The sequence below is a fragment of the Lolium perenne genome, chromosome 3 (genome assembly GCF_019359855.2).
Source record: "Lolium perenne isolate Kyuss_39 chromosome 3, Kyuss_2.0, whole genome shotgun sequence".
NCBI classification, from domain to species: Eukaryota; Viridiplantae; Streptophyta; class Magnoliopsida; order Poales; family Poaceae; genus Lolium; species Lolium perenne.
The window spans coordinates 256,778,068-256,791,706 of NC_067246.2; the positions used below are offsets into that span (position 1 = coordinate 256,778,068).

The 13,639-nt window shown below is 42.5% G+C and overlaps 2 protein-coding genes across 2 annotated transcripts; both read right to left on the reverse strand.

Moving 5' to 3' along the window:
- Positions 1–1,602: 1,602 nt before the first annotated feature.
- Positions 1,603–2,625, reverse strand: LOC127344819 (protein LURP-one-related 8). Its single transcript, XM_051371153.2, has one exon. The coding sequence runs from the start codon at positions 2,526–2,528 to the stop codon at positions 1,917–1,919; it is 612 nt and encodes a 203-aa protein (XP_051227113.1). The 5' UTR covers positions 2,529–2,625; the 3' UTR covers positions 1,603–1,916.
- Positions 2,626–5,648: 3,023 nt separating this feature from the next.
- LOC139838149 (uncharacterized) lies at positions 5,649–6,266 on the reverse strand. The gene has a single exon (XM_071827511.1). The coding sequence runs from the start codon at positions 6,264–6,266 to the stop codon at positions 5,649–5,651; it is 618 nt and encodes a 205-aa protein (XP_071683612.1).
- Between the last annotated feature and the right edge of the window lie 7,373 nt (positions 6,267–13,639).

Consider the following 13,639-nt stretch of genomic DNA (forward strand, 5'->3'; position numbering starts at 1 on the left):
CTTTAGATGCAATTCAGTTCTTTTTTCGAAGCAATGATGCTAGAAACATATATTGTTTCATTGGAAGCATACACTTTTTTGTGCAAGCAATATTGATGGAAGAAATATTTGTCAGTATTTGGAAGCAATATACATTTGTTTCATTGGAAGCAAATTGATACACACAAAAACATTCTTTTCTTTGTTCCAAGAATATTTTTTTGAAGGCTGTAAATATGTCTATATGGAAATCATGACTAGTTGTATTGGAAGCAATCTGGTTATCTAAACGAAGCAAAATGTTTCTAGTAGAAATCAAAATTTAGTTGCTCTAAAAATAAAATTCACCACAATTGGATTTTTTTAAAGCGGAAGCAATATTGAAAAACTTTGGAAATACAGTTTGATTGGTAAAGGAAAAGTAAACACTACCTATCATATTTCGATTGAAAACAACACTAACAATTATTATTTTTCCCGAAAAAAAGATGCTTCTATTAATGGAAAATAGTGCTACCATGGCAAAACAAATATGTTTCCGTGTCTGCGAAAATGTAATTATTATTTACTATCTGAAAATAACTCATAATTACCCTTAGAATGTTGAATTAGTAGTACTACCGCGTGGACGTAAATCTGGCTGGAGTAATTAGCGCCAACGGAGTAGTTATTATGGAAGCATGCAATCGCGTCAGGCCATCAGCGGAGTAGTTTCTTTTTTTTGAAATGGTCAGCGGAGTAGTTACAGGAAGCATGCAATCTAGTACTCCCACGGAACGAGTCATTGGGGACGTCCATCCAAGTTTCGATCGTACGGCCAAACGTTGGTCCGATGTAAAGCCTCCTATCGGGAGCCGATCCCTAGCGGTGCCCTAATATTTATCTCCTTATTATTATAATATTAATTATTTACCACATCCTCTCACCCAGAAGCTCCACTTTTTTACTTGATTCGTACTAAGAAATATTTGATAGTGACTCTTTGTTCGTGGGTTGGAACACGGAAGTTAAACTACACAAGACAATTGTAAATATCCAAAATTATAACATGAGAATATTATGTCTACCAAAATGTAGTCACCAATGCCCCACCAGCAAAGCTACATGCGAAACATAAGCTTTCCTAGTTACACCTAAAATAAAAAAGATCTTGCTAAGCGCACATGACAAAACACACATAATAATAGCAAGGCAATCAAAGGTGTTATTCATAGCAAATGTTATTTTGTAAATTAAATTGTTTTTCCTATTCATAACAAAATCCACAAATATGATTCCATGTTTCCATCTAGCACAAGAAGTAGAGGGGAATACGAGAAACGATGTGTCTATCTAGATTGTTCTGGTAATCTGGTCAATCGGTTTGCAAAGATACCAAAAACTCGGAAACAATAGAGGAAAAGACGGGAAACGGTCGATGTCTCTTTATGTATCTCTTTGATGATCTGGTCGATCTGTTTGCAAAGATGGCAAAAACACGCAAGCCACACGATGTAGGAATAATTCTCAAAAAGGAAAAGAGGAAAAAAAAACTTAGTACGAATTTATGCAACAAGATCCCGATGTACTGATGTTATCTGCAAGTATTTTTTTTTGCAAGTTGACGTATACAAAAGAATTGTCTTGTATCATTCCTTTTTTTTTCTGGGTATTTACAATACCATCCATCCTTACAAAATTCAAGGTTTGCTGATTTCGAATCAACACTACACACTACACATACTTGCATCAAAGAACCTCAGTTGGCCATGGCTAGTACATGCGACGCGAATCGGGGGCATCACGGAGCAGAGCCAGCTGCTCTCATGCCACACACACATCGATCGACCCATCCATCGATTTTCGCCGTCACAATTCCTAACCTCAACCCAACCCCAAGTGTAAGGGGCAAAAAAAGCTAGCTCGACTAGATCGAAACACAAACAAAAAAAAACGAATTAATACGCGGTGGACCAGCTCCGGAGGAGGGACGGCCTGGCGAACATCTGCTCGAGCGCCACCACGACGGCCATGGCGAGCGGCACGCCGACGCCAGGCTGCACGACCAGGCGGAACACGTCCGTGCCGACCACCTCCTTGGGGCTGGGCCTCACCTCCGCCACCGCGCGCCTCTCGCCGTCGTACACCACGCAGCACCGCCGCGCGTACGACCCTTCCACCTCGTACGACGGCGAAGCCACTCCGGCGCAAGCCGTGACGTTCGCCATGGTCTTCCCTCTCCCGTTCCGCCGGATGGCGTAGACAGGCCGCCTTGTCTCCTCGCCGGCGAACACGAGCCACTGCTCGCCCTGGATGCTAAACCGCTTGCGGCGGACGGTGAAGGCGGGGCGGCCGGCCGCGTCCATGAGGACGACCTCGTCGCCGTTCTCGGTCGCGTAGCTGTCGACGCGGTAGGACAGGTTGCCCTTGGCGTCGTACACAGTGAACCCCTTGCAGTCGAACAGCAGCGACTTGCGCCACACCGTCAGCGTCGTCGGCGCTTCCTCCGCCCGGTCGACGACGGCGCTGGCCGGCGCGGCGGGAACCAGGTTAGGATGAACCCTCGGCATGTTTGTATGTTTGATGGATGAAGAGAAGTTGGAGAGTGGACAGGTGGTTGCAACTTCGAAGGTAGCTAGCTGAATCAGCTAGGTTTCTTTGGTACCAAGAACGGAGTGTGCGGTAGGCTGTACTTATATGCAAAGTATCGCTCCATGATGGACCGGAGAGACCGTCCACCTTCCAGACTAAAAGGCAAAAGCATGTTGCTTCTGACGTGGGTAGGGACAGGGGTCGACATGGGCTGCTGCTTAACGACCCTGTTCATCCTTGATTAAGTAATGCTTTGTTTCTTATCAAGATTGCTGTTTGGAGCAGCATGAAAAATCAATAACAAAGGCTGCAGACAAAACAGAAGTCACTAGCAAGATGTCTGGAATCATATTTAGTTGCAACTCATGCGCAACTCATAAGCTAGCAAAATGTTGAAGCAAATTTAATGATCTAGATATTTTTCTGAAAGATTGCTACACTAGCCAATTGAACCAAAAGTTTGAACTGATGGAAAGAGACTAGACAAACGTATTTATATTCAACACTTCCCTTCACGTCTAGGCTATTTTAGTCCTTAGCGTGGGTTTGGTGAGGGCCGCAGAATCTTTTTACTTTTGTTTTTAAAACTACGCGAGCAGGGTCTTAAACTTGAGACCTCTTGGTTCTGATATCATGAAAGATTGTTCCACTAGTCAATTAAACCAAAAGTTCAAACTGATAGGCTAAACAATGTATTTATATTCAACATTTCCCCCTTTGTTAAAAAAAAATCAGCTGCGACCAAATTGCAACGAAAGTGGGTTGCGATTCAGATTTCCTAAGTTGAACCAGGGTTGTGAGAGAGAACAAATATCCAGAACGCTGAATTTGCTTCGAGCCTATGAGTTACAACTAGGTTGTAACTAACACATACACACGATATCACCAAGATCTAGTTAAATCTAAGTTGATTAAGATCTAGACACACCCTAAAAATATAGACCATGGCAGATTATTATGATCCATCACAACAACTGCATTCTAGTTTGAAGTTTGTCTACTAGCTTGCCAGCGTCAATGCGATTACACATGGAAACAATCGTATATGTGAATCACATCTGGCAGATTAATTTGGTCAATCTGTCAATAACTTTACAAAGGATAAACATGCGATTACGAATGTAACGTAGACGCATTATATTACCAGTCTGATTTGGACGCATAGTTCTTCATTAATATCCATGAACAGCACTACGAACGCAGCGAGGGCCTGATTTTTACACGCGGCAGGAGGCGAAGCTTTGGGTGGACTGGGGCTACTCCACATGAAGCACACTAGCGGCTGTTCTAGTGCGCGATCGAGTCCTACTGTGTGTTTGGGTCGGCAAAGATCTACTCCACAGTGACAACATTCCATTGGTGTAACACTAAACGACACGCGATCATGCCTGCTGTTATCGGTTAACCGAAGGAAGCAACCTGATTAACAAGAGGATGCTGCTGATGTTAACTTCATCGACGATTAATTAACTAGCTAGTCGCGATCAGTGTGCTACTTACGGTGAATGATGACGAGATAAGATAGCTGCGAGCCGGTGGCTAGTGGCCTAGTATTACCAGACGCTTTCTTCTTTTAGTAGCATTCGAGGTGTCGACGTTGGTCATTGCCGCGATTGATCGCTGCTGAAGAAAGCTAGAGAGCTTGTGGCTGGTTAAGAGCCATCTGTGTGTTGTTGATTGGCCGCATCTTCTTAAACTAGCTGCACTATGTTAGATTACTAGGGACACCTGTACTTGCGAGTTTGGGGTATAATAATTTTCATTATAGAGCCTGGGCTGGGAGTATTATATCCTCGGAAGCCAGCTTACGTACGCAGAACAATGTATATGTTGAGTACACACAGATGGAGTTGAGGAATTGGCTATGGGGTTCGGTCAATGGGCGTATATACGTATTTTAACTAACCATTAGATAATTCTCTCACTAGAACACGTAATTAATGACAGACAAAACTTGCTGAGCGCAACACATGCAGTACAAAGATTGGCTATTGGATTTTTCGGGCAACTTGTTTGACAGACAAGTAATTATATCATGTGCAGTTGAGTCAATTGTCTGTGTGGAGCACACACAAGACTAGCGTGATTTTCATCTTCAACCAACAATCTAGAGTGTCCTTCTCCACACGTGGCATATAATATATTCATACAATCTACTACTCCCTCCGTCCTAGAGTGTAAGTCACATTCTTATTTCCAGGTTGTCCGGCTAATGAGGCAAATAAGGCACAATTTTGTATTAATTAGAGTTAATTAGCACATGCAGCCGGTGGTATGGAGAGTGTGAACATGATCAAAATTCCTGCATGGCCGCATGCAGGATCCCTTTCCTCTCTCTTAACTCACATCCACTATGCATGCAATAATTATGGGGCTGTTTTTATTGGCTGTAGCAGTTACAAAACATCACAGTCCGGCCTAATTAGTCACAATTTCAGCCCCAATCACGTTAAGCCTTGGGCCAAGATATTAGAGGATTGTGACTTACACTTTAGGACGGAGGGAGTACCTCCGGTCTGAATTAATTGACGCCAACACTACCAGGTTGCTGTGTTTTTTGTGCTTGAGCCCGCGTCGATTAATACAGAACAGAGGAGTAGAATATAAGGCGCTCTTGTGCGCGTTGCATACAAAAGTATGAACTAGGAAGAACAACAATTGAGGTATGAAGCCACATAAACTGCCACATACTTGGTCAAAAGATAAACTAGGATATATGGCTGAACATTCGGGGAAAAAATGCCTCTCGCGTCGCTCCCCAGGGCGACACCAGGGGTCCCAACCCTAGCGCCGCCAGCCCCCCTCCCGTGGTCTCTCCTCCTCCACCGCTGCCGTCGGCGCCTGTACCGAATGCTAGTATGATGGCTAGCAAATCGGGATGACCTTCGTGAGGAGGAAGAAAGAGAACAGAGAGAGAGAGAGGAGAGATTTGATATCTTTTTCTCAATTCAGTCATATCTGTTTACGGTTACAGCTGTTGGCATAAGTAGCCAAACACTAACACACGACTAGCACGCAGGCCCACTCTCCTTTTGCACTTACGTCCCCCACCTTGCGCCACTATTGCGATCAAGTACAATGTGGCGCCACTCGTGTGTCTAAGGCGCCTCTGCCTGCGTGACAATACCCCCTGGAGGAACACTTGCTTGTCTCCAAGCTAGAAGCGTTGGAAACTTGTTGGTGATGACTTCCCAATCCTCCCACCTGGCTGAGTCATCTGGTAGGTGTGCCCATTTGATTAAGCCCTGAACAATCGCCGAGTTGCCCTTCTTGACCATGCGTCTGTCGAGGATCGTCTTTGGTTCAGTATCCATCAGGTCTAGCACCGGAAGCTTTGGCAAATCAGTGTACACAGGGTTATAGTCTGAGCGATACTTCTTCAGTTGAGAAACATGGAAGACAGGATGAATGAGACTTCTTGTAGGTAATTCCAATTTGTTTGCAACCTTGCCAATTCTCTTCAGAATCTTGTAGGGTCCGAAATACTTGTAAGCCAGTTTAGGGTAAGGACGGCTCACAACAGATTGCTGAACATATGGTTGAAGTTTGAGTAACACTTGGTCACCTACAGAAAAATCCTTCTCTATTCTATTTCTGTCGGCCTTAAGCTTCATACGGTTGCTGGCAACAGCGAGCTTAGTCTTCAATAGCTCCAGCTGTGCAGTGCGCTCTGTCAGTATTGTAGGAGCTTCAGGATCAGAGGACACAGATGGCATGGCACCCAGAGCTGGTTCGTGACCATAAAGAGCTTTGAAAAGAGACATGCCAATAGAAGAGTGCACTGTAGAGTAGTTGATGAGGACATCCCTACCGAACCACTACCTCTGTCATTACAACATGAAGACGATGCTGCTGTGAAGCTCAAGTCCAATGAAGTTAGGATTGGACCTATGACAAGAGCTCGTGCGAAGCTACTCAAACAACAGGTGAACTTGTTCCTAAATGATACTTTGATCGATGAGAACTTTATACTGCCTAAGTCCTTTTACTTATGTATGATCATGTACGAAGAGGGAGCTAGCATCGCACGAAGAGAAGAGGAGTAGCTGGACGTGAAGCTGGACATGAAGCTGGACATGGAGCTGGACATGGAGATGGACATGAAACTGGACATGAAGACATCCCATGGACGCGCGAAGGAGGAGAGAGAGGCATGCACGATGGAGAAAGATCAAGTCCAGGCCGGTGCACAACCCGGTCAGACCAGCCGCCACGCCGGTCTGCCCAGTCCCAGGCCCGGTCCAATCGGACCCCACGCCGGAAGCGCCCGGCGCCCGCCGGATCCAGCGCCGGTGCCATCCGGGCGGGTGTACTGAGCCACTCGTACCACGCCCGGTCACCACCCGGTCACTGGCCCGGTTCAAACCGTACCACCCGATCCCTGGCCCGGTCGACCGGCCCCCTGACCGGCCGAGTCCGAGTCAGTCTCGACCAGGTCCCGATCTTGGTCGGTTTTTAATGTATTTTCTCGACCCCTGGTCGTCCTGAACCCCTATATAAGTTCCCAGGACGCCCCCAAATTAGGGTTAGACCATGTTTAAGATAAACCCTAGTTCATAGTTGATTGCTTTGCAACTCTGTTGAATCTCTACACCAATCCGCATCGATTTGGTGTTTTGCTACTGAAAGTCTTGTGTGATCTGCTATTTTATTGGGAATTAGACGGTTGCAACTTACCGCTTCGTGGTCGGCGGCTATGTGCGCAAGTGTGTGGAGTTGCGAATATCTTGCAGGGTTGAGAGTTGTTGCATTGGCGATAGGGAACAATCGAGAGATTCGACAACATCATACAAGTTATCATCCACTTCATCATCGTGTATCTCCGTTGTCTTCATCGTGTGTTCATCACCACCACCGTCGCTTACTGAGAAGATCGGGCAACCCCATATCATCTTGGTATCAGATTTTAGTGTTTCCTCGGGAAGCCATCCACAATCCACCTCATAGTTGAGTTGTGAGTGTTTCCTATCCAGAAAAAGCCAAAAATATTAGGGTTAGGGTTTGCCATAGCCTTAGATTGCATCAATTTCGAGTTTTAGTTGCTTTTCGTAGTTGTTTTTGCGTCTCTTTTTCTTCCTACTAGTAGATTGTCTAGGGTTTGTGTTTAGATATCATCTAGTTTTCAGTTTTTGTTGCTCCGAGTACACATATCATACAGTTTGCTTGTTCCCAACCATAGACACAACCTTTCGATATAAGTGACTAGGAACTTCCCCAGAAGAGACTAGTTTTACCGCTCGACAAGCTGATCATTAGGGTTTTGGTGCTTTGCATTATCTGTTGGCCGTGTTATAAGGAGTTGAATCATAAAATAAAAAAATATAGAAAAGAAACAAAAGAGCTACAAGTGATGTGTGTGATAAAAAGAAAATCCAAAAATAAAAAGTGAAGTGCTAGTAAGAGATCAAGTGAAGGCCTAGTTTACTTTTCTGCACCTGTAGTTGAGTAATCTTGTGCCTGTTCCGTTGAGCTTTGCTAGCGTCTCTCGAGTACATTGCAACCTTTTCATCCATATAGTTGCATTGCCACATTTATCGCCTTGTGTGAGTACCTTTGGTTGCTACGGTCAGCGCTAGAGCTTTTTATTGGTTCAAATAGGTAGCCCACCTACAGCCCCACATATATCCTGCTTTGTCGTGTGATTGTTCTTATACCCTTGATATTCGATTTGCTACATCCGTGCACTGGTTGTCACTACAAGTGGTAAGCAATACTAATTCACTTTGGAACGGTAAGATTTCATTTTCTTATCAGTTTTCGAGTGAGTTATGAGAGTACCACCATATATATTTGTTTTACTGCACTAACCTATGATACGTCTCCGACGTATCGATAATTTCTTATGTTCCATGCCACATTATTGATGATATCTACATGTTTTATGCATACTTTACGTCATTATTATGCGTTTTCCGGAACTAACCTATTGACGAGATGCCGAAGGGCCAGTTGCTGTTTTCTGCTGTTTTTGGTTTCAGAAATCCTAGTAAGGAAATATTCTCGAAATTGGACGAAATCAACGCCCAGAGTCTTATAATTGGACGAAGCTTCCAGAACACCCGAGAGCCGCCAGAGGGGAGCCCTAGGGGCCCCACACAACACCCTAGCGCGGCCAGAGGGGGGGCCGCGCCCCCCTAGTGTGTGGGCCCACCAGGCCCCCTCCGAGGCTGCCCTTCCGCCTATTTAAGGTCTCCGTCGCGAAAACCCTATCACGTTGGACGAAACCAGAGAAAACCTTCCAGAGCCACCGCCATCGCGAAGCCAAGATCTGGGGGACAGGAGTCTCTATTCCGGCACGCCGCCGGGACGGGGAAGTGCCCCCGGAAGGCTTCTCCATCAACACCACCGCCATCTTCATCAACACTGCTGTCTCCCATGAGGAGGGAGTAGTTCTCCATCGAGGCTCGGGGCTGTACCGGTAGCTATGTGGTTCATCTCTCTCCTATGTACTTCAATACAATAATCTCATGAGCTGCCTTACATGATTGAGATTCATATGATGATGCTTGTAATCTAGATGCCATTATGCTAGTCAAGTGGATTTTACTTATGTGATCTCCGGAGACTCCTTGTCCCACGTGTGTAAAGGTGACAGTGTGTGCACCGTGTGGGTCTCTTAGGCTATATTTCACAGAATACTTATTCACTGTTATGAATGGCATAATGAAGTGCTTATTTATATCTCTTTATGATTGCAATGTGTTTTGTATCACAATTTATCTGTGTGCTACTCTAGTGATGTTATTAAAGTAGTTTATTCCTCCTGCACGGTGTAATGGTGACAGTGTGTGCATCGTGTAGTACTTGGCGTAGGCTATGATTGTGATCTCTTGTAGATTATGAAGTTAACTATTGCTATGATAGTATTGATGTGATCTATTCCTCCTTTCGTAGTGTGAAGGTGACAGTGTGCATGCTATGTTAGTACTTGGTTTGGTTATGTTGATCTGTTATGCACTCTAAGGTTATTTAAATATGAACATTGAATATTGTGGAGCTTGTTAACTCCGGCATTGAGGGTTCATATAATCCTACACAGTTAGTGGTGTTCATCATCCAACAAGAGGGTGTAGAGTCTAGCATCTATTTATTTATTCTTTTATGTGATCAATGTTGAGAGTGTCCACTAGTGAAAGTATGATCCCTAGGCCTTGTTCCTAAATACTGCTATCGCTGCTTGTTTACTGTTTTACTGCTTGTTTACTTCCTGCAATATTACTACCATCAACTGCACGCCAGCAAGCACTTTTCTGGCACCGTTACTACTGCTCATATTCATTCATACCACTTGTATTTCACTATCTCTTCACCGAACTAGTGCACCTATTAGGTGTGTTGGGGACACAAGAGACTTCTTGCTTTGTGGTTGCAGGGTTGCATGAGAGGGATATCTTTGACCTCTTCCTCCCTGAGTTCGATAAACCTTGGGTGATCCACTTAAGGGAAACTTGCTGCTGTTCTACAAACCTCTGCTCTTGGAGGCCCAACACTGTCTACAAGAATAGAAGCACCCGTAGACATCAAGCACTTTTAAGCGCCGTTGCTTGCGGGAGGAAAGGTAAAAGGCACTCATACTCTGGTCCCAGATAAAGTACTTTTCTGTTGCCGTTGTGTGTGTGCTCGAAGCTATTTCCTTTAGATCCTGCAATTGCATCTTTTTGTTTCTTGTTTACACTAGTTAGGCATAATGGACAACAATGAGCTTCTTATTCTATTTCCTGATTTAAGACATGGATGGTTTGATGCGAAAATTAAAAAACCTTTGGAACATATTAGTATGAACGCTTTGAACACCATTGTTGCTAATGATATGGAAAATTCTAAGCTTGGGGAAGCTGGCTTTGATGAGCATGATATTTTTAGTCCCCCAAGCATTGAGGAGAAAATTTACTTTGATGATACTTTGCCTCCTATTTATGATGATTATAATGATATTGGTCTTTTAGTACACTTTGTTATGGAGGATAAATTTGATTATGATTACAATATGCCTCCTATATTTGATGATGAGAATGATAGCTACTTTGTTGAATTTGCTCCCACTACAACTAATAAAATTGATTATGCTTATGTGGAGAGTAATGATACTTTTATGCATGTGAATAAGAATGCTGTATGTGATACTTATATTGTTGAGTTTGTTCATGATGCCTCTAAAAGTTATTATGAGAGAGGAAAATATGGTTGTAGAAATTTTCATGTTACTAAAACACCTCTCTATGTGCTGAAATTTTTGAAGCTACACTTGTTCTATTTTCCTATGCTTGTTACTTTGCTCTTCATGAACTTGTTTATTTACAAGATTCCTTTTCATAGGAAGCATGTTAGACTTAAATTTGTTTTGAATTTGCTTTTTGATGCTCTCTTTTGCTTCAACTACTATTTCTTGTGAGTGCATCATTAAAACTGCTGATCCCATCTTAATGGCTATAAAGAAAGAACTTCTTGGGAGATAACCCATGTGTTTATTTTGTTACAGTACTTTTATTTTGTATTTGTGTCTTGGAAGTTGTTACTACTGTAGCGACCTCTCCTTATCTTATTTTATTGCATTGTTGTGCCAAGTAAAGTCTTTGATAGTAGGGTTGATACTAGATTTGGATTACTGCGCAGAAACAGATTTCTGTCTGTCACGAATCTGGGCAGAATTCTCTGTAGGTAACTCAGAAAATTATGCCAATTTACGTGAGTGATCCTCAGATACGTACGCAACTTTCATTCAATTTGAGCATTTTCATCTGAGCAATTCTGGTGCCACTTTAAAATTCATCTTTACGGACTGTTCTGTTTTGATAGATTCTGCCTTTTATTTCGCATTGCCTCTTTTGCTGTGTTGGATGGATTTCTTTGTTCCATTACCTTCCAGTAGTTTTGAGCAATGTCCAGAAGTGTTAAGAATGATTGTGTCACCTCTGAACATGTGAATTTTTGATTATGCACTAACCCTCTAATGAGTTTGTTTCGAGTTTGGTGTGGAGGAAGTTTTCAAGGGTCAAGAGAGGAGGATGATATACTATGATCAAGAAGAGTGAAGAGTCTAAGCTTGGGGATGCCCCGGTGGTTCATCCCTGCATATTTCAAGAAGACTCAAGCGTCTAAGCTTGGGGATGCCCAAGGCATCCCCTTCTTCATCGACAATTTATCAGGTTTCTTCTCTTGAAACTATATTTTTATTCGGTCACATCTTATGTACTTTACTTGGAGCGTCTGTTTGTTTTTGTTTTTGTTTTTGTTTGAATAAATGCTTGTGTGGGAGAGAGACACGCTCTGCTGGTTCATATGAACACATGTGTTCTTAGCTTTTAATGTTTATGGCGAAGGTTGAAACTGCTTCGTTCATTGTTATATGGTTGGAAACGAAAAATGCTACATGTAGTAATTGGTAAAATGTCTTGGATAATTTGATACTTGGCAATTGTTGTGCTCGTATTTAAGCTCTTGCATCATATACTTTGCACCTATTAATGAAGAAATACATAGAGCTTGCTAAAATTTGGTTTGCATATTTGGTCTCTCTAAAGTCTAGATAATTTCTAGTATTGAGTTTGAACAACAAGGAAGACGGTGTAGAGTCTTATAATGTTTACAATATGTCTTTTATGTGAGTTTTGCTGCACCGGTTCATCCTTGTGTTTGTTTCAAATAACCTTGCTAGCCTAAACCTTGTATCGAGAGGGAATACTTCTCATGCATCCAAAATCCTTGAGCCAACCACTATGCCATTTGTGTCCTCCATACCTACCTACTACATGCTATTTCTCCGCCATTCCAAAGTAAATTGCTTGAGTGCTACCTTTAAATTACCATCATTCGCCTTTGCAATATATAGCTCATGGGACAAAATAGCCTTAAAAACTATTGTGGTATTGAATATGTACTTATGCACTTTATCTCTTATTAAGTTGCTTGTTGTGCGGTAACCATGTTTTCTGGGGACGCCATCAACTTTTTACCTTTGTTGAATATCATGTGAGTTGCTATGCATGTTCGTCTTGTCTGAAGTAAGGGCGGTTTTCACAATCAAATGGTTTGAGTATGCATACTGTTAGAGAAGAACATTGGGCCGCTAACTAAAGCCATGAATCATGGTGGAAGTTTCAGTTTGGACATAAAACCTCAATCTCTTATGAGAATATTATCTGTTGTTGAATGCTTAAGCATTAAAAGAGGAGTCTATTATCTGTTGTCTATGTTGTCCCGGTATGGGTGTCTAAGTTGAAGAATGATCAAAAGCGAGAAATCCAATGCGAACTTTCTCCTTAGACCCTTGTACAGGCGGCATAGAGGTACCCCTTTGTGACACTTGGTTGAAATATATGTTATGCAATGATAATCTGTGTTAATCCAAGCTAATTAGGACAAGGTGCGGGCACTACTAGTATACTATGCATGAGGCTTGCAACTTGTAAGATATAATTTACATGATACATATGCTTTATTACTACCGTTGACAAAATTGTTTCATGTTTTCAAAATAAAAGCTCTAGCACAAATATAGCAATCGATGCTTTCCTCTTTGAAGGACCTTTCTTTTACTTTTATGTTGAGTCAGTTCACCTATTTCTCTCCACCTCAAGAAGCAAACACTTGTGTGAACTGTGCATTGATTCCTACATACTTGCATATTGCACTTGTTATATTACTTTACATTGACACTATCCATGAGATATACATGTTATAAGTTGAAAGCAACCGCTGAAACTTAATCTTCCTTTGTGTTGCTTCAATACCTTTACTTTGATTTATTGCTTTATGAGTTAACTCTTATGCAAGACTTATTGATGCTTGTCTTGAAAGTACTATTCATGAAAAGTCTTTGCTTTATGATTCATTTGTTTACTCATGTCATTACCATTGTTTTGATCGCTGCATTCATTACATATGCTTACAATAGTATGATCAAGGTTATGATGGCATGTCACTCCAGAAATTATCTTTGTTATCGTTTACCTGCTCGGGACGAGCAGGAACTAAGCTTGGGGATGCTGATACGTCTCCGACGTATCGATAATTTCTTATGTTCCATGCCACATTATTGATGATATCTACATGTTTTATGCATACTTTACGTCATTATTGTGCGTTTTCC

What these genes read in the sequence shown, in the direction of transcription:
- LOC127344819 (XM_051371153.2), bottom strand. Translation starts at nt 2,528, where the DNA reads ATGCCGAGGGTTCATCCTAACCTGGTTCCCGCCGCGCCGGCCAGCGCC.
- LOC139838149 (XM_071827511.1), bottom strand. Translation starts at nt 6,266, where the DNA reads ATGCCATCTGTGTCCTCTGATCCTGAAGCTCCTACAATACTGACAGAG.